Source organism: Oreochromis niloticus, linkage group LG5 (genome assembly GCF_001858045.2).
Source record: "Oreochromis niloticus isolate F11D_XX linkage group LG5, O_niloticus_UMD_NMBU, whole genome shotgun sequence".
Taxonomy (NCBI): domain Eukaryota; kingdom Metazoa; phylum Chordata; class Actinopteri; order Cichliformes; family Cichlidae; genus Oreochromis; species Oreochromis niloticus.
In genome coordinates, this window is record NC_031970.2 from 31,308,674 (window position 1) to 31,332,857 (window position 24,184).

The following is a 24,184-nucleotide window of genomic DNA, read 5'->3' on the forward strand; positions in this document are numbered from 1 at the left end:
AGAGCCATCCAGGAGCCTTTCACCTCCTCCTGTCCTACATGGAGTTTTTAACTAATGTTGGCCTGTGAGGCGAGTGGACTTGAGGAGTGCACTGATACACCAGATTAAACCATTATGCCAGCTTTGGTAAATCTCACCCCTTCCCTCAAGCGAACTGTCAATCCGGAGAGATTAAAAGGTTCCAGAGTAAACTTGCCAGACGTGAAGGGTTACGGAGTAAACAGGTCAGACATCAGAGGCCAACCTAAGGCGTTCCACTAATCTGATTTGTGAGGACATGAGAAATTGTCACCTTTATTATCACAGGCACTCACACTACCAGCACATCAAGAAACAGCTACAAGAGCAACAGTGTCCTCTGATGCCTTGGGTAAAATCTGAACATGCTAAAACAAATACAAATGTAGCATTCAACATGTTATACTATATTAAACACCTGATGCAAAGTCTGGCACAGGACTGTACCCTTTAATGCTACAGATGTTGGGAGAATACAATTTAACTCACATTAATCTGAACCAGAGGTTCCCAAAGTGTGGGGCCCGCCCCCTAGGGGGGGCGCAGAGCAATTGCAGAGGGGGCACAGTATGAAAAGAAAAAAGAAAAGAAAAGAATGCTTGGACACTGCTAGCATAATGGACAGGTTTTTGACGGGGCAGTGGACACTCGTTCAATGATGAGGATGTACACATCTTGGACAGGGAGGGACGCTGGTTTGAGCGCGGAGTCAAGGAGGCCATTTACGTGAAAAGGGAAAGACCATCTCTGAATCAAGGAGGGGGCCTAAGGGTACATCTTTCGCCATCTTACAATGCTGTGATTGCAGCCATTTCCCAACTCTCTGTGAATGGTACTCATGGCCATTGATCAGTGGTCTTTGATCAGTGGGTTTTGGTCAGTGGTTGTTGATCAATGGTCATGAGAATTTGCATAATTAAGATTAAGGAACTGACCTCCCAGCCTATTGTTCCTTCAGTGGGCTGGTTTCAGTCAGTATGCAAATGTACTGTTTATAAGATTGGAGACACCTGCAGTCAGCTGAGACTGAAGAAGTCACTTGGATGAGTGACGAAACGTTTCTCCCACAAAACGCTACGTCCAGATGAACAGAATCAACTTTTGGAGATTTACTTTCCTGGATGATTGAGAATGCATCAAGATACTGACTGAACAGTTTGAATTGCACCAGCCAACCCCACTAAAAAGTAGAGCAATTTCACAAAGAAAGACATTAGCAAATATTCTGCATTGGAAAAGAAGTAATAAAGTATTACCAAAGTAATACAATGTCTGACTGTGAATTAGTTCAGGTTTAAAAATGGCTTATAACACTGTTAATCTTCAGGTGGACACCTTCAACCCTCACATTCTGCTGTCAGGAGAATAAGACTACGATGTTCCCGAGAGCTTACAAAACACAGTGGACTACATTTGGGTTGTTTTCTTTTAAAAATATTGTTGATGCTCCCAAACTGCTAGTTTAAATCAAGAAATTGCAGATGGATGGATTATGGATGGACTGACACTGATAATGCTTTTTTTTTTTTTTTTTTTTTTTTTTTTTTAAAGAACAGATTGCAAACTCAGAGTTCTCTGCATGCTCCACCTTTCTCAGCTTCCATAGTCATCCTCTTTCAAATCAGGCCATTTCTGGGGTTAAGATTGCGAGAGTTTGTTTTGATAACTTGAAAATATCATTATTAGCTATAATAGAAGTAAAATAATGTCTTTATCAGATATAATAACACTCTGGTAGTGTTTGTTGTTCATAAACAGAAAAAAATCATAATCTTTTATATTTCTCTGTTTTCTCCTCATGGTTTAAGAATTACAGTGTTCATTTATTATAAAGGCTTTTTATTAAACAGAAATTGTTAAACAGGAAGAAAAATTATTAGTTATTAAATAGTGGAAAGGGCAGGATTAAATAAGCTTGTGCTTTTTTTCTACTCCCTTTTGAGCTTGTTAGGTTATTTACTAGAATTATTATTTTTTCTTATGTTTTGTTTGTTTGTTTAGGCTTCTTGCTTTTGTTGTTGTATTATTTTAACATGTTCAAAAATAAAGCCACATTGCATCTCAATAAGGAGAGATCGTTAGAAGGAACTGAACATGACTTATTGATGTACAGAAAGCACAAATGGAATCCCAGCTATAACAGGGATTGGGGCAAGACCCCCGGAGTCTAGACACTGGTGGTAGAGATGAAGATGGAGGCTTGAATTGAGCCTGAGAATCAAGGGGGAGGTGGAGATAGGGAGCAGGTGGGATGCACGAAGGCGTCTGCAAGGGAGACTGACTGATGAGCAGTGAGATTTAAAGTACGCAGAGTGGAGGCTGGTTGGCTTAAAAAGGCTGACTAGACCAGTGATGCCACAATGAGCTTGACAGCGTGGAAAGTGGAAGTGATGTAAAGCTTAGATTAGCCACAAAACACCTGGAAAGCAGACAGATATGTGACTGCAAATCTTCCGCACTGAACTTATGCCAGAGACATTTCAGTGAAGACTTTACCAGATGCATTTGCGTGAAATGTTGTATAACCGACCTCAAAGTTATGCATTCTCTTGGCCACTGTTTGAGCTGTCTCCTGGTTCCTGGTCTATACATTGTAATGACTTTGGAATTATGTTAGAATGAAAAAAAAACGAATGAGTGGAAAACAAAACTATGCTGTCCAAAACATATTCATGAGTTAAAATGCTTAGAACTAGACCCTGTCTCAGAAGTGCCTTTTTGTTATATCTTGGTTAGCCAAAAACATTTTCTGTTATAATTTGTGGATTGTAATGCTAATTACAACATATTATTATAATAATATTATAACCCAAGCAATTTAATTCTCTATCTACGCTGTTAGTTACAACGTACTTTTATTTTTCTAAGCTTTTATTTCGACATTTAACCGGATGTTGTTGTTGACGTCATCGTGTGCGCATGTCCACCTCTTTGGGATGCCGTACACGTGAAGTCTGAGAAGAGCAAGGCCAGGGTGAAGTTATGTCCAAAGCTAGTAGGTATCCATCGGTTTTTAGTTGAAACTATTGACTCACTTAATACGTGACATGACATTTAAACGTCTTCGTTTTGTATTTTTTGCATTTAACAGAACAGAAACGAGCCAAACGACTCGGCTTCAGTGGGAAGTTTAAGGTGAGTACTACAAGGCTAATGTTATCTGTCGCTAACTTATAATGCTACTGGAGCACAGTCAGTAACAGTTCGGTTGGTACTGAACTCCGTATGTAGTCGGTATCACACGTTTTTCATGTTTTCACCACACATTTAGGAAACATTTCATTATGACGCCAGGACAACCAAAAACATTGTAGGCACCACTGGAAGATCTATGACACTGTATAGCTTTCATTAGTCCCTCGGTTGGGAAAGTCACAGTAGCAGGTTTACAGCGGGAAAACGAATAGATATATGCAGGATAGCCTGTAACAACTGGACTATACGGTAATAAAAGTTAAATGTATACTACAAGATAGAAAAAATAAATACATAATACAAAAGATAGAGTGAAGCGGATTAGTCTATAGTGCATTGGTTGAATGCTATTAGCAAGACTCTGCATAGAGTATATTGTATTTGAGCTCATCAGTGGTAGTGATTTGTATCTTTACCATGGTTGGCTGCATTTATCATTCAGTGTAAACACCTTCCTGTGTGCTTATCCTACAGGCTAAAGATGGAAGAAAGGGGGATGCTTCAGGGCGGAGGAATACAGAACAGTCCCCTGCTCACAACGTCAAGGACAGCAGAAAACCAGAAGAAATCAGGAAAGAAAGGGTACGTCCCTTTGAAAGTCTTGGCTGTACCAGATTTGATGGCACATTGGTGAATCTCTCTCTCTCATGTCTTGTCTTACTTCATTAGCTTAAGGACCTTCAGGAGAAGCAGAAATTGTCTAGAGAACGAGAGCTTATGAAGAGGAGAAATTTGCAAACCTTCCAGAATGACATCCTTCAGCGACAAAGGGAGTTTGAGCAGAGGGTAAGCACGATCCTTAGGAATCTAACTGCATACTTTACAGTTTGCTGCTGTGGTCATTACCATATTCTTCTTTGTCCTCACAGGAGACAGAGATGCAGAGTTTAGAAAAGCATGTCAACTTTGAAAATGAGAATTCGAGGAAAGCATATTACAGAGAATTTAAAAAGGTATTTAATTGCACCGCACACTGGCCTGTGTATGGACCACAACAACAATTCATCTTCTTATTTTAGATTAAATGAAAACTTGAAATCACTCTGTACCAGTCAGTATGTTATAGCCGACACGAGTAGTACATACTCGTGTTGGCTTGGCTCGACTCAACTCAGTTATTGGGGTTTTCCATTAGGTGGTAGTAGGGCTGCACAATTAATCGTTAGAAAATTGCGATCTCAATTCATACTTATGTGCGATCTCATTTCCAAATGACAACGATTAAAAAAAAGAAAGAAAAAAAGATGACGATTATACCGCATTTTGATCCGGGACATAATCTGCATGAAAACAAGCGCTCACTCTTCCTGCTCAACAAATGACAAGGGCGGAGCCTTATACCACGTAATACCGAAGCCAGCTGGCAGGGAAAAAACAACGGAGAGCACGTGAGAGATGACGAAGCTGTAAAGGCCAAGAAAGTGACAGGAGAAAATCCGTCCCGGTCAATCACATCAATAACGGGAACCTTATACAGTGCTTCTCCATTCCCATACCCGTCGAACTCCCGCAGGCACAAAGAAATTACGGAGGCTATCACTTATCACCTGGCTAAAGATATGGCTCCCATCAACACTGTGCAAAACGAGGGATTTAGAAAAATGATCAACACCCTAGACAAATGCTACACAGTGCCGGCCCACAACTATTTTTCAAATGTTGCACTACCTGCTCTATACACGCAGTGTCGAGCAACGGTGGAGACGGAATTACAAGCAGTACAACATTTTGCGGCAACGACAAAATGTGAGACATTTATTGTTTTTATGTTCATTTATTGTTTTTATGTTCAGTCTCAACTGTTACGAAGTTGATGTGCAGTTAATAAGTGCAATAAATATTTATACTGGAAAAGAAAATCGTGAGAGAATCGTGATCTCAATTCTAAGCAAAAAAATCGTGATTCTCATTTTATGCAAAATCGTGCAGCCCTAGGTGGTAGTACCTGGTACCAGGTACTTAAACAGTAGTAGCTGGGTTATCGGCCTGGCTTCCAAGAAAACTGAGGTGTGACATCAAAAGACTGCATGCCACTAAATTGGCTAATCAGAGGCATCACTTGAAGAGGCATGAAAGGGTCTCTTTCATAAAAATCATAGCTGCCAGTTTTGAAACTCGAAAATGAGGGAAATGGCTGTGCAAAAAACAACACCATGATCACAGGGACTGACAAAACGACATACACCAAGTAGGAGTTTTACTATCGTCCTTGAGGATGTTCAGGAGTTTTACTTGACGTCCTGCTGTGTTGTGTTCGTATCACATACAAATGATGTCATGGGACTTGCTCCGTGTTGTTAAAATTACCACATGCACATTAGCTGGTACCCAGTTGTGATGGAAAATGACTGAACTTGAGTCAAGCCAAGTAGGTACTAGTGGAAAAGGGCTATTAGAAACATGATGGATGAGAGAGGAGTTGACATGAGCGTTATTTGACATTGTTTTTTTAAGGTTGTGGAGGCCTCTGATGTGATTCTGGAGGTACTGGATGCGCGTGACCCTCTTGGCTGCAGATGTCCTCAGGTGGAGCAGGCGGTCATTCAGAGTGGAACGAACAAGAAGATAGTTTTAGTCCTCAATAAAATTGGTAAGAAGGCCACTAACATCGTACACATCTCATATGTTTATTAAAATAGTAAATGGTTTTACTTTGGTTCCAGATTTGGTGTCAAAAGAAATAGTGGAAAAGTGGATAAAGTATCTTAGAAATGAGTTCCCCACTGTGGCTTTTAAAGCATCTACTCAGCAGCAGACTAAGAACTTGGTGAGTAGTGAAGCAGTTATGCTCTAATTATCTAGAAATAAAGATTAAATCAAGGCTGTACTTTGTGTTTAAATGTGACTCCAGCATGAACTCTGCACATTATGTCTCCTGTAATGGGAAGAAACGTAGCAACGTTCCAGTGACACAAGCCACCACAGAGCTTCTCAGCACCAGTGCTTGTATTGGAGCAGACTGCTTGATGAAGCTACTGGGCAACTATTGCCGCAACCTGGATATAAAGACAGCCATCACTGTAGGTGTTGTAGGTAAGTGCCGTGCCCTGAAAAACTGAGAGCACCAATAAGTCGGCTACAAACTTCAATCTATCTACACAAAATGTCTTCGGGGCCAGATTGAATCAAAGGTTACACACTGCTGTTTTTGTACCAGAATTTCTTCTTTTAAAGCAAGGTAGAGTAAATACAATTTTTTTTCGTTCCATTGTTTTGCAGGTTTTCCTAATGTTGGAAAGAGTAGTTTGATCAACAGTCTGAAACGAGCACGAGCATGTAATGTTGGAGCCACACCAGGTGTCACCAAGTAAGTACACATTAACATGCTCAACCTGCATGCCTACACTTGTTTTCTAGAGTTACTCTGTGACCCTGAAGCGTGAAATGATTTCCAGAAAATTAGAATTTTGGAAACTTTTTGATACTGGAATGTTTATTGAACCTTCTGACAATTTTTTTTAATATTAAGTTAATACATCTATTTTTTTTTAATTTTTGCATAATTTTTGGTACATCCAGCATTTTTTGTGCAATTTTTTTTAATTATTTCATAATTTGTTTCCTGAAAAGTGAGTGAACATACCGGTATTACAGCTTTTGAACATTAATTAGCTTTCCTATTTGTGAAGTGGGTACTTGTTAAAAACAAGTCGCATTATGGTAATTAATTAATGTTCCAACTTCATCAGCTTAGCTATAAAAATAAAAAATAATTCCGTTTTTATACACACACACACTCACACTCGGGGATGCAACCTCCGTATAGTGAAAGCATACTTGGCAACTGTGCCAACTTTATATGTTCGTCTAACAAAACACCACAATTATGATGTGCATATTAATCCTGCCATGGTGTTCTTGATGTGTTTTCTGGATTTCAGGTGTCTTCAAGAGGTACATTTGGACAAACACATAAAGCTTCTGGACTGTCCCGGTATTGTCATGGCAACATCAACGACAGATGCCGCAATGATTCTTCGCAACTGTGTTAAAATCGAACAGCTTGTTGATCCCCTTCCGCCCGTGGAAGCCATCCTCAGAAGGTGCAACAAGGCACAAGTAGGTCATGCTACCTCTTTAGCAACCGTACTGAATGATAACACTGCAACTGTACTGAGTACTGAATAATAAGTAGTTCAGACAATGGCTTTGGGGTTTTTTGGAAACACAGATCATGGAGCACTACGGTGTCCCAGACTTTCATACAGCTCTGGAGTTCTTGGCATTGCTCGCCCGTCGCCAAGGCAAACTGAGGAAGGGGGGGCTGCCGGACACTGACAAGGCAGCCAAGAGTGTACTAATGGACTGGACCGGGTTGGTATAGCTTTTTAAAGTTCTAGAAATGATATTGAAGCAACGGCTCAGTTTAAGCACTGTTAAATTCATGAAGTTATGTTTCTTAGGGGAAGGATTAGTTACTTCACACACCCTCCAGAGACACACACTCTTCCTACACACGTCAGTGCTGAGATCGTTACAGAAATGGGGAAAGCCTTTGACTGGGACGAGTTGGAAAAGGGAAATCAGGAGGTTCTTGCAGGTAAGCAAGTTATAGTTAACAGTATCACAGTCAGGCAAATTAAATGAAACATGATGATACTATAAAACCACATGCTTTGATCATGTAAACCTGTTCAGATTACTTTAGACTAAATGGTTTGTGCTTTCCACTGTGTCCAGAGTCATCTTGTCCTGACATTCAAATGGGATTCTGCATGGAAACCACTGGGATGACACAGGGAGGCCAGGGCGAGTTGCACTGTGATCTGGGCTTGGAAGGAGGATCAGTGGAAGCATCATCCTCGAAAGAGGAAACTGAATCTATGGAGGATGATCAGGATCCAGAGGTGAGAAGCAGCAGTAGCCTTAAATTGTGGCTGAATTATAGAATATGATGACTCTGAATGCGGTTATTCATCTCACTTTTTATTTCTGCTATTTTGTTCCACTCAAAACAGTTTGGACCAATGACAGTGGAAATAAAATCACAGAAAAAGACAGAGGTACCTGCGAAGGATGCTGCATCCAAGGCTCCGGATTTAAAGAATATCTTGAACGTGGACCCTCTGCTGCAGGGTCAGGCACTCCTGGCTGCGGGCAAGAAGAGGAAGAAACTACAGAAAAGAGCTGGTTTGTGCAATTATTCATCTCAGTGTAATACTAATACTCACATTTTAGATATTTTAGAACTGCTCCATAAATCCTGTTGACTACATTCAATTCACTAATATAATTCACATCCTTTTTAAAACACTGTGGAAGTAATGATTCATGGGTCTGTGTTGTGTCCTCTGGCACTGTTTCAGCATTGTTTATTGATGATTTTAACTGATAACTTATCGAGTACACGGTAACACTTTGCACAGACTCAGATAAAAGCAGTAAAATTATTGAACCGTGCCTCACAGGACAGCTAAACAGTGATCAAAAATATGATAAGAAACCAGCTCACAGCTGTTCTACATTAGCTAAGTCAGTCATGATCACAACTCAAAGAAGTGTGTATTTCACTTAATGAAATTACTGTGTTTGTTTTGATATTAGCAACTTTCTTTCATAAACCATTGTAAGTAAAAAGTAGAAAGACATCCTGAGCTAAGATCAGAACAAATCTATTAAGCGAGTTGGATTTCGTCACAAAAATGTCGCTATACAGAGATAAAATTATTGATGTATTTGGAAAAGAAAACTCTGCTGCTAGCAGTTTGGTCAGCACAGAAAGTCATGGTATCAACCAGCTCCTCGGTTTTTGTCCAAAAGGTTGCTTGTATGTGATTTGTGACACTTTTAGAATTTTTGTTTATAAAATTTATTATAGAAATGATCTAGATTTTGCCCTAATGCTTTCTCCTGACTAACATTTTTTTAAATTGCAGTTTCTTTTTCTTTGCTCTGCAGACAAACTTGCCACCAAACTCTCGGACACATTGACATCTGCAATGGACTTCTCATTTTCAGAGTGAAATATTACCAAAATAAAATGATGAATTTAATGAATCCATTTTGGTGGTTTGTCTTTCTTTGACATGGCTATTATTGTTGTTGGGTTAAACATGTGCCACAGTGAACCTGAGAAAAATGTTTCTGAGGCCCTGAATACTTTCTTTGAAAGTTTAAGTTTTGGGTTTTTTTGTTTGTTTGTTTGTTTTTTTTCTTTGTTTGTTTGGGTTTTTTTTTTACGTTGTCTCTGGTAGATTAGATTCCTGTTCAGACACCGGGTATTATAAATATTGCGATTTGAATAGTAGTAGTAATATCATTGATGTAATACTTATACTAAGAATTACTTTACTTTTTTGAATAGCTAACCTCTGCGGAACTATTGATAGACTAACGTAGATTAAAATGTGTTACATTTATGAATTATAGCAGCACTTCAATACTATAATAAGAGGACACTTTATTCAAGATATCGTTTTGAAAATACAACTTTAAAATTAACAAGTTCCGGGTAAGTTGCGTAAGATGACGTAGGGCCGTGGGTCTGAGGTAAACAACGGTAGAGCGGAGGCTAATGACTATCAAGTTTTCACGGATCTGAAGAAATGGCAAAGAAAGCGAAGGACTCAGTGGATGTGTGGCTGTAACTCCTCTTACACTAATCAGATAGTACGTATCTTTATTCTGAAATAAGGTATGTAGCTGTGTAGCGTTAGCTTGTCGCAATTAATGAGCGCTAGCTAGCTCAGATTCAACTTCCTATTTTTACTTGGCCGTCGAGGGGTCGTACGAGTACTGAAATAGTACTGCCTTCAGCTAAAATAGCAACCTTCTAACAAGTGGACTGTCATTGGATAGCTTCAGAGTAAATAGTATACGATGGAAATTCTAGCTGTTATTGCTTCTGCTCACATAACGTTGATCTGGGCCCGTTAGCAGCACTGAGCTGTCAAATGAACGCCGCCAATTCATGACGATAGAACCTAGCTCCTAGCTCGCCAAAAATAGAAATTACGAAAAATGTGTAAAGTAAACAACAACCTCCCAACTGTCTGTCTAAATGGTTCCAGAGTTAACCCATTTAAATGATGTTGTTAAAAATGAATTGGATCTTTTATGTTGTCAGGGGGGGATCTCTGTTAAGAAGGTAGGCGACCACTATTTAGCGGACATTTCAGTGTAACTTTATATAACCGAAACAAAAAGTAACACGGATATTTTGATATGATCTCTACAAACATCTAGGGAAGATCTATTGACATGTGGTTTTTTGTTACCTATGTGACAGGATTTTTCGCGGAAACCTTGTTAGAGGAGACTGTTCATGAGCACGCTTGTGAAAAGTTAGCGCATTCGCACCATAACCACGCCGGCGTACGCCTGCCGTGCGGCGAGTAGGCGGGGTCTGCACTCAGTCCGCCTCGACCAAATTATCGATGTACACACTTCAAACAACAATGCAATCTTAAACTAATCACTACGCTCGCAGAAAATAGACAAAGGATGATCACGGGTATCTTTTTTTTCCCCATCTGTGATGTTTTTATCTTGTCAGTGAGTCATGACACACTGACAAGATAAAAACTGTTGAACTGTGACAGTTCAATGCCTCAAAGTGACACCAACTCCCTTTGGTGTTCGTCTGCCTAAAAGTGATTTCCGGTATTTGCCAAAAAATGCCCGTATTTAAACTGCTGTAAATGATATGTTGGCCTATAATCTATGCAACATATGTCATATATATTAATCTTAATATATATGAGATATATTCTTAACTTTGAGCCACAAACAATATCCCCATCACCAGGTAGAAGCTGTAATGCAATCAGTTTTTGACAAAGTGACTTTTATGTATCATTTATCTATCAAACTAAACAGTCTCACTGTCATTAAAAAAATGTCTTTTTAAAGAGTGATCTGAGCCAGAGAGTATCAAAAAAAATGTAACAATATAACATAACAAAACATTTTTTAATTTTAATTTTTTTTTAGAATGACATTTTGTTAACTTTTGTCTGTTTTTGTTTTATACCTGGTCATCCCCAGTGTGAAGCACTTTGTGATCTTTTATTTAGAAAGGTGCTGTATACATAAAATTTTACTTACTTAGTGTAATATTTCTGCTAATTTTCATCAGAATATTAAAGTGTCTGTTTCTGTAAACATATTTTAAGTGGCCAAATTCATAAAGTAACTTGCAAAAGAGGTCATTTCTTTATTATATATACACCCACTCCATAACTCATGTTGTTTACAGTAATTTCACTAATATAAGCATAGACATCATGATCAATTGTGGGTTAACAACACTCTTGGGACACTCCCAATAGGGTTTAAAAATCTGGGATTTTCCACCAGTTTCTCTTAGAACTGAAGAAGCTTGTCGGATGAGAGGTGAAACATCTTCAAGAAATTTAAAGAAGTCCAGTCACTTTTCTTTCCGAGCTCCTTACAAAGAAATGACACATAAAACATGCATAGAAACATCGGAAATTTTTTGGCAGATGATCACTTTTTGGCATAACGCCCAGCTGATGTTTTTCCTTTTCTGACAAATCACTTCTCTTGTATGGAATTACTAAGGTTTCAGAATTTTCTGCAAAATATCTGTGTGAGCGTGGTGTAATACAATATCAATCCATCTACGTTTAATTAAATTTGTTTAAAAAATAATAATTCTGAAGTATTCAGATGTGCGAAAAATTGTGTATTAATATATGTAAATAAATATATATATATATATATATATATATATATATATATGCCAACTTGGTCTAATACAAGGTGCTGGAGGTGTAAACAGATACACACATTTGCAGATCTGCTGTGGCTGAAGTGCAACAAAGAAATGTAAGCAGCAGACCAGTTGGCCCTTTTAAGTTGTCTCCAGTTCTTGGGCCAAACTACTTTGTCTTTTCAGCCATTAATATTTATATGTGAACTTATATGCACACACATACTTTAAATGCACTTCAACAGTTTTCTGTACACTTTTAAGCATGCACTTGGAGAGCCCTTAACAAATGTACAAATCTTTGTGCAAAAACGGGCTGAGATACAGTTACACAATTCTTCACATTCGTAAATAAATCTGTTGCAATAGTAACCTTGTAATGCTCATTGGGACTGCTGAGCATGGTTGAAACGATCTATTTGAGTCTCCTGTGTCTCTGAGTAACAGATAAAACTGTAGCGGACATAACAGAAGGTATATATTAAAAAAAAAGGGGGAAGTGAAAATGAGAATAAAGAAGTCAGGGCTTGAAGAAGCTTTAAAGGCAGCAGATTACAGAAACTAGATTTGTATAAGTACTATTGTAACTAAGTAACAGTCCCACTACTACTTCAAGATCTTAACGTATTTTAAATAACTTTTTTGCTACTAAAACAACACTTAAGCATATTACCAGTGTTATCAAGCACAAGAATAATCTCAGATGATTTCATGTGTGTCATTATCAGTAAAATCTTGTTCTGCAATCAGCTGAAAGTAATGTATCAAATTACGAGAAGTTCAAACAGTGTGAAACCGGTTGGATTAACGCTGTTTTCGATGTGATTAACTTGATTGAAAACCAACAGGTTTCGGGGGTGTTGCAGTCTTACTAATGGTGTTGATTTATTTGGCATTTCAAAGTAATTTGTTAACATTTTTAATGAAAACGGTTTTGTTAAGTTGTACAAATATGTGTTGAATTGTACAGGTCATATCACAAACTTCTGATGGCTTTGGAACTTAATTACTCAGATTATTTCAAACCAAACTAAGCTTTTTCTATGTAAATTTATTTTAGACATGGAAGTGACATCTGGAATTCTCATCAGAATATTAAAGTGTATGATTCTGATTTGTGGATTGAGTGGTGTAATAATATCACATGCCGTCCTACAGGTCCATCCCTAGATCCTTGGATCCATCTCAGCCATGTCGTCACGTGTGTTGCTGCGGCAGCAGCTGATGCGGGAACAAGCCCAGGAGCAGGAGAGACGCGAGGCTCTTGCTCAGCAGCAACAGGCATCTGCCTCTCAGCTTCGGGCCCCCAACTCAACTCCAGCTATCTCTGTCACTCTGCCACCTAATGCTGCCCGCCCCCCTCCAGCACAGGTGCCCGTGGAGGTGCTGAAAGTAAGAGCGACTTGTTTTGTTTTAAATATTTAGCGCTGTGTGTGTGTGTGTATGTCAGACCACCAGCCCCTAACAGCTGTTTGAATGATCAGGTGCAGACCCACTTGGAGAACCCCACCAAGTACCACATCCAGCAGGCACAGAGGCAGCAGGTGAAGCAGTACCTCTCCACCACTCTGGGAAACAAGGCGATTCCTCAGACCTTGTCTCTGTCCCCGGCCCCCCAGTCCAGTTCTGCCCCAGAAGTGGCCCCTACTGCCAGCAGCGCCCCTAATAGTCCTATGGCGCTGCTCAACATCGGCTCCAACAAGGAAGAAGTAAGGGGAATTCCAACATTGATACCAGTAGTTAAATTTCCTGTGTGCGAGTTTCATTTGATGATACAGCAGATTACATAACCTTTTCAGTAGTTTCCTTTTTGCAAATTTCCAGCGCATTTTTGTGGGGAAGTTGAATATCTGTTGCTCTCTTCTTGCTCAATTACCTTGTGTTTGCTCTGTAACAACATGCCTGAAGGTCCCACTGTGAGGATGCATGCCCCTTGTTGTCATACTCCTGTTGGCCTTTCGTCACAAAACGACGTTAAATACTGCACCAGCAGAATAACCGTGCCAGCACGTCTCATGCACGCATCACTGTCTTCCAAATTAGGCCTCTTTAAAGCTCTCACATTGGGCTCAGATGTTTAGTGTTGCCACCTGGATTGTTTTTATACAGTGTAAATACATATTCAGTACTATCACACCGTTTACCTTCTGCCACGTTTGTCTCATTGTCTGTTTTTCTAGATTGACGATGTGATCGATGACATCATTAGCCTTGAATCCAGTTTTAATGACGACATCATTACGTTGATAGACTCAGGTCTTCAGCTGCCTAGCACGGTATGAAGAACTATGTATTTATTGTTCTCTCCTGAACTTCCTTTTTGAAGGTTCCTCTCTGTTTTAGAGGTGGTTCTTTAATAGTGCAGTAACAGAATAACGCAGACAGCTCCGAGTGAGTACGCTCTGTGAATGGGCGGTCTCTTTCATGTGTGGAATTCTGAAAGTTGTAAGAGCAAATATACACTTCTGGCACTCAGTTACCATTCGTCACAGAAGTGTTTCATGGGCGGGGTAAAGCTATCAGTGGATGCAAGACAAAAAGAAGTGAGACAAAGTCATAAAAAGTATACGGCCAGGTCAAGAAGTAATCTGCAGGGAAGAAACAGGTTGCCAAAATTTCTCCGCAAAGCAAAAAATGAGGATTATGGTGATGATTTTGGAGGGCAAGAAAAAGAAGCAGACTGAGGTAAAAAGGCTTTTTCTGATTTTTGAATGGCACTGGGTAGTCTTCATCTTTGATATGCAATAGAATATGAATGGTGGGGTTTTTCTTTGCTGTTATTATGTAGCAGCCGTTTCTTTTTGATAGCATCTGTCTGATCCACAGAAACCTGCTTTGAGTCTATTTTGAACTCGAAGAACCGGTTGCTCTAAATTAAAGCAGCAGCATTTGCTTCAGAGCAGTCAGCTACTATTTAAGACCTATATTGGAACATGTTGTTTGTTGTGCAGCTCCCAGGAAACCTCTTGGATGTGTACCATAGCCCGGGAATGGCAGCGCCTACTCTTACTGTCAGCAACTCCTGCCCTGCTGATCTTCCAAAAATTAAAAGGGAAATTACTGGTATAGTAACTTCCTTTTATAAACACGTGTCTTGTTTCATTTATTTATTTATTTTTTAATAAACAGTTTAGCTTTTCATAACATGAACGCTAACATTTTGTCTTTCAGATGCAGATGCCAAAGCAATAATAAAAGAAAGGCAGAAGAAAGACAACCATAACCTCAGTAAATCAAACCTTTGTTTAAAATCTTTTTTTTTACTTCTTGTTTGAATATGAATACAATAAAAATATAGACCCCAATGCAGATTCAGAACCACAACATCCTATTTACTTATTCGTGCACTTCTGCTTAATACCAGCTGATTGTTGGAGGTAACTTCGTGTGCCTTTGCTTCCTCTCTTTGTTGGTTGCAGTTGAGAGGAGGCGTCGGTTCAACATCAATGACCGCATAAAGGAGTTGGGCACTTTGATACCCAAGTCATCAGACCCGTAAGTGGGATATTCATTTTCCACTGCTAACATGAAGTTACACTGTTTGAACTTTAATGCCAGGGGGCCACGCATGCAGCGTATAAATCATGATCTTGTCCTCTGCTTCTGTTGTCTTTCCTGTCTTCACTGACATCGCAACAATGACAGAGAGATGCGCTGGAATAAAGGTACCATTCTCAAGGCTTCTGTAGACTACATCAGGAAACTGCAGAAGGAGCAGCAGAGAGCCAAGGATGTTGAGATGAGGCAGAAGAAGCTGGAGCAAGCCAACCACTCCTTAATGTTACGCATCCAGGTCAGTGTTCAGTTCAGTTTTATTTATGTAGCGCTGTTTCACAGGAATGGTCATCTCAAAGTGTGTTTTGTTGTAAGGTGATGACATTAGTGAGAGAATCCTGACAATCGAATGAGGCTGTATGAAAAGGCTCCATTTTAACAGGAAGAGATCTCTAACAGAACCAGACTTGGCAATGGGCAGCCATCTGCCATGACTGGATTGCGGTCATGGCTTTGTTGGGTTGATGTGGTGGGTTTGCAGTGAGGTCATGATATGGCTTGATCTTCAAGGGCTTGCCAACTGTGGATTTTACAGCCATTAAAAGAAATATCTACTATGGACATATATGATCTCTTGATTTCCATCAGCTGAAGGCTTTTCAGGGAGCTTTTAGAACAGCCTTATAATAAGTAATAATAATAATAATACATTTTATTTGAAAGCGCCTTTCAAAACACTCAAGGTCACTGTACACAGTAGAGTAAAAAGCAAGATAAAAGCAAAGAGTTTACACAATCATAAAAGCATAAGACATAAACAAATTTAAAATAGCCAAATGGAGAGGTTATGTGGGATAAGCTATTTTGAACAAGTGGGTTTTGAGTTGGGACTTAAAGAGAGAGAAGGTAGAGATATTTCTTAAATCAGGAGGTAGGGAATTCCCGAGTCGTGGAGCAGAGCAGCTGAAAGCCCTGCTCCCCATGGTGACAAGACGGGGGGAGGGGACGGAGAGTGAAAGGGAAGAAGAAGATCTGAGACAACGAGATGGGGCGGTGATGTTAACCAGATCAGAGAGATATGGAGGAGAGAGATGATGAATAGCTTTAAATGTGTACAAGAGTATTTTGAAATTGATACGATATTTGACCGGGAGCCAATGAAGCTGCTGCAGGACAGGAGTGATGTGGTGGACAGAAGGGGTCCTGGTGATGATACGGGCAGCAGAGTGAAGCTTGTGGATGGATTTTTGAGTAAGACCAAAAAGAAGTGAATTACAATAATCAATCCGGGAAGTAACAAGGCTATGGACAAGAATGGCAGTAGCATGTGGGGTGAGAAAAGGACGGAGACGATTAATGTTGCGCAATTGAAAATATGCAGACCGAGTAACATTATTATTGTGTGAATTGAAAGATAGAGTACTGTCGAGAATGACACCCAAACTTTTCACAGAGGAAGAAACGAAGTAATCGAATAGTGCATCTTAGAAGCTTTTATATGAACAAGTATTTCAGCATCACTCTGAAAAAGAATGTCTCTGATTTACTCGGCAGAGAAAATAAGGCTTTCTTAATTTACAGAAATGTAAGCAGGGCGTGAACTGTTTGTCTTCATAAATGTAGTGACTTCCACGTCCTTGGCCCTGCTTTGTTGTTGTCTTTTCACTCATATTTTTTTCTAAACAAAGAAGGTCTTTGTCTTGCTGAAGAAATGTCTGTGTAACTGTCGTCACTACTGTAATACATACAGTAAGTTTGTGAAGTGTCTGCACTCGTCCTGTTGGTTTACTCAGACATAAAGTTTGCACAAAATAGGTGAAATCCACAAAAAGTTATGTTTGCTTTATTTAGTTCTCAACTATTTATTTTTCTTCCTTATTGCAAATTTGGATCACCAAAAGTTAAGACTTGCTTTGTTCCATCTGTGTTTCATCTTATTTAGACAGCAATATTTTTTTAAACTGTGTTTTTTGGGTGTAAGGTTTAACACATGGAATGAATTTTTCAATGCAAAAACAAAAAAAGGAGCTATGCAATATAGGTGTGCAATAGATTATGCAATATTGACATGAGTGATTTCTGGCCATCTGATTAGAAAACATGCTGTTCTTGTTTTTTGGGGGGCGATCGTGGCTCAAGAGTTGGGAGTTCGCCTTGTAATCAGAAGGTTGCCGGTTCGAGCCCTGGCTTGGACAGTCTCGGTCGTTGTGTCCTTGGGCAAGACACTTCACCCGTTGCCTACTGGTGGTGGTCAGAGGGCCCGGTGGCGCCAGTGTTCGGCAGCCTCGCCTCTGTCAGTGCGCCCCAGGGTGGCTGTGGCTACAGTGTAGCTTGCCATCACCAGTGTGTGAATGTGTGTGTGAATGGGTGGATGACTGGATATGTAAAGCGCTTTGGGGTCCTTAGGGACTGTTAAAGCGCTATATAAATACAGGCCATTTACCATTTACCATTTGTTTTCAGGAACTGGAAATGCAGGCACGGCTTCACGGCCTCTCATCCTCCAACAACATTTCTGCTCTGAGCTCCGACCCCTCCCTGCTCCAGCAGCAGTCCACAGTTCCACAGAGCAGCCAGTCTCTGGCTCCCAACACGGGAGGAGCCTCCAACCAGAACCTCCTCGGTCCGGTAGCCATTGGACAACCTTTGCCTGCCTCCTTCCTGTCCCCACCCTCCTCAGACTCTCCCGCCGGACTCACCATAAGTAGTCCGCTGGACCTGGGCAGCCTGAGCTTCGCTGAGCTCGATGACCCCCCGGCCTCCGCCCTCTACTCCGATATGGGTTTGGGAGACATACTTATGGATGACGGGTGCACTCTGTCTCCAGAGAGGATTGGCGAGCCGCTGTTTTCTCCTTTGTCACCGGGTGCCTCTAAAACCAGCAGTCGCAGGAGCAGCCTTGAGATGGACGAGGACTTGTGATGATTTGCCTGTGGTCAGAGACTCTGTAGGGACAAGAATGTCGGGAAGTGCAGTTTATCCTTAAATAACTATAGCTATTTATAGAACTGCACAATTGAACTTTAAATAGTCAAATTTAACTATAATTATGAACAAAACTAACACCAGAAGACAGCAAATTTTAATTTTTCTTTGTTTGTTTGTTTGTTTTTTGCTATACAAATTCATTATTATTGTTCCTGTTTGGAGCCAGTCAGACATCAGATGATTATGTCTGAGTTTCTGAATGCAATCTTAGTATAAAATGCAATATTGTACAATAGGGGCATGGACCTAGCATTAAGAAATATTACATTCTTAAATAGTTGTTAAGATTTCTTCAGAGATTTTAAGAGGGATATAAGGTTTGCTTGAATTTATTATATGCATATTTGTAGGGAAGAAAGCTGTGAGGTTTCTTTTTCGTGACAGGACATGTTTGGCACAACTAACTTGTCAAGAGATGCCAATATATAGCATATATTTTGTGTGTGTGTGTGTGTGTGTTTGTTTTTTGTTTTTCTTCAAACTGACTGGAATCAGGGTTTGTTAAAAGCAGTTGCATGCTCCTGCGTGTTGGGTTGTATCACCAGCAACTACAGAAGGGATCTCTGTAAAAAAGTGAATTGGCACATTGTGTAGTAGTTACAGCACATTGTAAATAAGAGTCTTTTATTTTGAGCAAGTTCTTTGCACCTTATTTTATTGTAGTCTATGCATTTTAAGAAAGCTTGTGTCTGTTTTTATTACTACTACATACAGCGGACAGCTAAGGCCCAGGCTGCATGTATTTGTAATAAAACCTTAAAGGCGGTGAAAAAAAATCACTTGCTGCTGCAGCTAGTTAGCCAAAGCAGGATTTCTTCCAGAGTAGCTACAAATTACAAATCAGCATTTTTATATATATATATATATATATATACATCGTCTTTTTTTTGAATATATTCACTCAGTCAGTGGGAATGCAGAACAATTTTCTCCTTTTACAAAAGTACTGTAGTTCATTACATTTTTTTTTATACCTGATCATTTGATAAGTAGTTTCTGCAGACTAATGTGTGTTGTCAGTTTGTCTCCATTAACCTTTGTGATCACTGAATAATTTTTTTAACCAGTTAGCATGTTCTAATAAATATGTGGGGTGTGTTTTTTGTTGTTTTTTTGGATGATGAAAAGTGATATAATCTAATAATGGATTCCTGCTCATTGTAGTCTGAATTCAGTTGGCTCAGACCTCCTTTTTTTTTTTTTTTAAACCAACCACTAGTCTCACTTCTGTTATAACAATGTATGATGTTTTATTGAATGAAATCTCAATGCAATTATTATTCCATTAAATAGTCACAAATGTTAGGTTTTTTTTCATCACATGCTTACTGAACCTTGTGTACAGTTAATGAATGTGTGTTTGAGCATTTTTTTGTTTGTTTTTTCTAACACTGATGCACTGTTTTTAGTTAAAACAGCCAAAAACATATTTAAATCATAGCTTTGAGTGGCATTGATTGGTGGTTACAATTATTTTTTTAAGCTCTCCACTGATCGTTCAGAGCGTTGGAGGTACCTTTCAGCTTAAAGCAGCTCCACTCCGTCACTCAGCGTTGCTCGTCGTGTTCCCGTAAATCACAGAGTAGAACTTCTGTACCTTTTTAGCTTTTACTCTTCTCCACAATATTAACCCTGTCTTAACCAGGCATATACACAGTGACTCATACTCACACTGACTGTTAACTACAAACCAATATGTCTTGTCACTGCAATTTGGCTTTGAGAAGATTTTTAACAAATAAATGATTGCCATCGGTTTGTGTGTGGATGTGCCTTATTTTCTGGCAGTAGGCGTCAGTGGTAAAGCATCTGAGAGATTTCCATAGCGAGGTCCAGGCATTCTGTAGCGTGGAGGCACAAGTCGCACAGTGGACAGTCGCTCTGGAAGCAGCGAGAAACACCCAGACACCCGCACAGGTTGCAGTGGTGCATCACATGCAGGAGAGGCTCGCAGTCGTAGAAGGACGAGCAAAGCCACCAGGCGCACCCGTTAAACCCCCTCAGCGTGGACAGGAGGCAGTCCAGGGGGTGGCAGAAGAGGCAGGCCATGAGGATCGCAGCACAAAGGTCTCCCATAGAAGAGAAGGGTTAGTGAGGAAAGATGCAGAAAGAAAACAGATATATGGGAACAATGAGATGAAATAGGATTTCACTAAAGTCTATTGTCCTTACCCTCTGCGCCTGGGTCGGTGTGAGCAGAAGTGGTTTTAAGGCTTTCTTGGCTCTTGCCCTTTGGTTTGGGTGGATGGCTCAATTCATGGACTGTGCTGACCTCCAGAGAGGACGGCAGCAGGGCACTGCGAGGTTTTGGCTGCTCCTTTTCCACAGATTGTGGACTGCAGTTAGGTACTGCTCTGGTCACTCCTGACTTTGGTATATTTTGCATGTTTTTGGGAGCTTCTGTGTGAGACAGAAGAAATTTGTTGTGGAAACATTTTTCAGAGGAGAAAATTACAAGTAAAGAACTCACAGGTCAGCGTACCTACTGTTCTATGGGGGAAGACATTCGCAGAGAGGTCCACTGAAGATAGTTCAGTGTCCTCAGTGGAAATCTGCTCTGAAAAACTATTGACTTCAGTCAAAGATTCTGAAAGCGCAGAAACAAGGAGAAATCAGGGTACTAAGCATGTGTGTTTTCATTAATACGTGTTTCATGTGAGCATACCTGTAAGGTCTGCAGTGGAATCACGTGTAACAGGCAACTTTGAAGTAGCAGGTAGTGGATCGTGGACCGCTGCTTTGTCAGCATTTCTATCGTACGCTTTTTCAGTCGTATCTGCAGAATTGAGCATGTCATCCATCGTGGCAATCACCTGAATATGTCATCTGCCTCTGTCTTTGTAAAATATGGAAAACAACATTTAAATTACACATTTAATTAAAGATTATAGCAGTGAATATTATGTTTTGATCATTTCTCCTCTTAAACTGGAATAGATGACTTTGTAATGCTGTAATGAAAAGCCATTGCCATCATTTTGTGCCACTACCAGAGAGCCAGAGTCTCTGGCTGAGGTTTTGTAGCTGTCAGTAATGAGTGGACATCTTGGGAAGTTAATCTATTATTTATCTCCATTTTAGATACATTTATAATGTAGATGAAAGCTAGTACACTCATATCCTGACAGCAATATGAGGAAGTGAGATCTTGAGTTTGCACTCATTAAAAATTAATTTCTTGAAGTAGTACTTACCTTCTTTGACATTTTTCATACAGAACATTTTATCCACATTTCTGCTTTTTGATGAAATTTATGAGAGAGACAATCTACAAGGTAAGGTAAGGGGGCGCGAGAATAAATCAAAAACAATGTAGTACCAAAAGTAACATATTTAGATTCGGTATATTTAATCAATTTGAAGGTTTGTAGTCACAAGCCATAAATACTTGAACACTGTGCTTTGGAAATATATCAGCATCTACAAAGTCTGTCCAGTTTATCTCTCCTTATTAGCTTCATAGGAAACAAGGCATACTTACATTTCACAGCATTTTGTAGAGGACAATCCAACACGCAGCCTTAATCACATCTCTCAGTGGTGGAGGTGTAACTGCTGCCATGGTCGTGCACGATCTCTCTCTCTCTCTCTCTCTCTCTCTCTCTTTCCCTCTCTGTGAGTGTGTTTGTGTCGGGTGAGTCGGTGAGACGGACCGAAAATGTAATATATTTGCTTTTGTAAATAACTTTTTACGTCCTACCTAATATTAGTGGTACTTTTATACTACTGTAGTGCCTACATTTACTATTAATAAGCACATCTTAACAAGAAATTGTGAAGCCATATTATTGTGTCAGCCTATCAGTGACTAAATGGTGTGTCAACCAATGACTGAATACATATATATCTCAAAAGAAAGAACAAAAACTCAAAATTTAACACTTGATAGGAAAAGACACACTGCTGGAACATGTTATCATTAGCAGGGATCGTGTTAAGGAATGCAAACAAGGAAAAGAAGAAGCTGAAGTATGCCAACTTACTCAGGTACTGGACGGAAAGTCAGGGGCAAAAGGTTTGATGGAGTGATGACTCCAAATTTAGTCTAAATCATCATCATCATATGCAGAGGAGGTCAGGAGAGCGCTACAGCAGTGAGTGTCTACAGTCGTCTATAAAACATATTGGAGGCTCAAACCAACTGTCAAGCATGCTGGTTTAAGGGTGGTGATTTGAGCTTGTTCTGCAGCCACAAGAGATAGTCACCTTGCAGCTGACAAACTCCTCTGTATGCCAAAGTTTTCTAGAGTCAAATGTGAGGCCGTCTGTCCGACAGCTAAAGCTTCTCCTAAATTAGGCCATGCAACAGGATAATGACCCCAAATACAGCAGCAAATCTACAGCATGGAAGCCCAGACCTCAATCTGACTGAAATGCTGTGTATAAAGGAATGCTTGCAATGCTTGAATTGAAGCAGCAGAAGTTACTGCTGCTAACTGCTGGTTCTGTAAACTACTCAAACATAGAATGATTGCGATATCGAACTAAAACAAATGCCTGAATCCTAAATTGTGGATATCCTATTGTGGTGATCTGAAATGTAACACTAAATGTGATTCAGAAAGTTTTCCTTTGTATATATTACTTTGCATCCAGTGGTTAATATATACTAAAGAGTATATATTTTCATTATAGTCAACAAAAATTGGGACTAAAATCTGGATTTAGATGCATGGAAACCTCTTGTTTTGTGCCATGTACTGTCACATATGCTAAGCCTAATTACACAATGATAGCCTGAGCCTATTCTTGTTAAATGATGAAAAACTCAAAGGGCACGTTTCAGCAGTGGATCTGTGTGAAATCAGCAACTTGCAAAACTAAATCAAAATGTGGACTATTGATTCTAAAAACAGAAATCGCGATAAAGTTCAACATTCACTAAAACCGCAATTCAATCATCTGAGAATCTTTACTCATGAAATTATAACGGTTAGATGAATTTATATGCAGTGATTTACTGATCAATGATCAAAGGGGAGATTTAGGCCACAAAGATTGTCATGAAAAGTAGGGGGCATCTGATCTCCTGTAACCTGTTGAGCTAAGCTGTCTTTCCAGCTCCGCCCTCTGATTTAAAAAACTTATGTTGTCAAAGTTATTTGATTGCAAATGTATTTTGGAAATCTCGCCGTACATTTTTCAATGTCAGCAGTGTGAAAACCTGCACTGATCTGACCTAATTTCTTCCTCCTCTGATTCCTGACCTTGGAAGGGAGAGAAATATATTTTTGTTTTGTTTTTGTTTGTCTTCTTGTTTTATTTAATTCCTCCTGGGATTTGGATCCAACAAGTAAAGAATGCATATTATGCACACACACAAACACACATGCAGCTATTACCCATTTCTTGTATTCTTGAATAAAGACATTGATGTGACACATTTAAAATGCAGTCAATTGTTTTTATTGTTATATTATTAAGAGAAAAAAAAGGTGGGGGTGGTGGGGGAGAAAGGAGTAAAGGGGAAGAAAGGAGGTAAAGAGATAGAGGAGAGAAAACCCCAACAATCCCCTCTGAGCAAGCACTAGGCGACAGTGGATAGGAAAAACTCCCTTTAAAGGAAGAAACCTATGACAGAACCAGGCTCTAGAGGGGGCAGTCAACTGTCGGGACCGGTTGGGGGGTGAGTGTGAAAAGGGGGGGGGGGGGAGAAAGGAGGTAAAGAGATAGAGGAGAGAAAACCCCAACAACAATCCCCTCTGAGCAAGCACTAGGCGACAGTGGATAGGAAAAACTCCCTTTAAAGGATTAAAGGAAGAAACCTATGACAGAACCAGGCTCTAGAGGGGGCAGTCAACTGTCGGGACTGGT

At 39.8% G+C, this 24,184-nt stretch overlaps 3 protein-coding genes across 4 annotated transcripts; 2 read left to right on the forward strand and 1 right to left on the reverse strand.

Moving 5' to 3' along the window:
• Window positions 1–2,904: 2,904 nt before the first annotated feature.
• Window positions 2,905–9,214, forward strand: gnl3l (G protein nucleolar 3 like). Of its 2 annotated transcripts, none has more exons than XM_025907456.1 (15): window positions 2,905–3,013; window positions 3,110–3,153; window positions 3,688–3,795; window positions 3,883–3,999; window positions 4,083–4,166; window positions 5,668–5,803; window positions 5,877–5,980; window positions 6,102–6,246; window positions 6,433–6,520; window positions 7,095–7,272; window positions 7,349–7,527; window positions 7,617–7,753; window positions 7,894–8,060; window positions 8,172–8,343; window positions 9,112–9,214. In XM_025907456.1, exons 1-15 carry the CDS (start codon window positions 3,001–3,003, stop codon window positions 9,174–9,176), a joined length of 1,737 nt encoding a protein of 578 aa, XP_025763241.1. In that variant the 5' UTR covers window positions 2,905–3,000; the 3' UTR covers window positions 9,177–9,214. The 2 variants fall into 2 exon arrangements, with proteins under 2 accessions (XP_025763241.1, XP_013125364.1); XM_013269910.2 differs by having other exon boundaries at window positions 7,385–7,527.
• A 452-nt stretch (window positions 9,215–9,666) lies between these two features.
• tfe3b (transcription factor binding to IGHM enhancer 3b) lies at window positions 9,667–20,125 on the forward strand. Its single transcript, XM_003442626.4, has 9 exons — window positions 9,667–9,822; window positions 13,046–13,279; window positions 13,372–13,596; window positions 14,068–14,163; window positions 14,839–14,950; window positions 15,059–15,115; window positions 15,307–15,382; window positions 15,533–15,680; window positions 17,846–20,125. Exons 2-9 carry the CDS (start codon window positions 13,079–13,081, stop codon window positions 18,302–18,304), a joined length of 1,374 nt encoding a protein of 457 aa, XP_003442674.1. The 5' UTR covers window positions 9,667–9,822; window positions 13,046–13,078; the 3' UTR covers window positions 18,305–20,125.
• On the reverse strand, window positions 19,561–23,745 carry si:dkey-245f22.3 (uncharacterized). The gene is made up of 5 exons (XM_025907457.1): window positions 22,354–23,745; window positions 21,036–21,983; window positions 20,853–20,957; window positions 20,543–20,770; window positions 19,561–20,439 (listed from the first exon to the last, which is right to left on the reverse strand). Exons 2-5 carry the CDS (start codon window positions 21,169–21,171, stop codon window positions 20,165–20,167), a joined length of 744 nt encoding a protein of 247 aa, XP_025763242.1. The 5' UTR covers window positions 21,172–21,983; window positions 22,354–23,745; the 3' UTR covers window positions 19,561–20,164.
• Window positions 23,746–24,184: the final 439 nt, after the last annotated feature.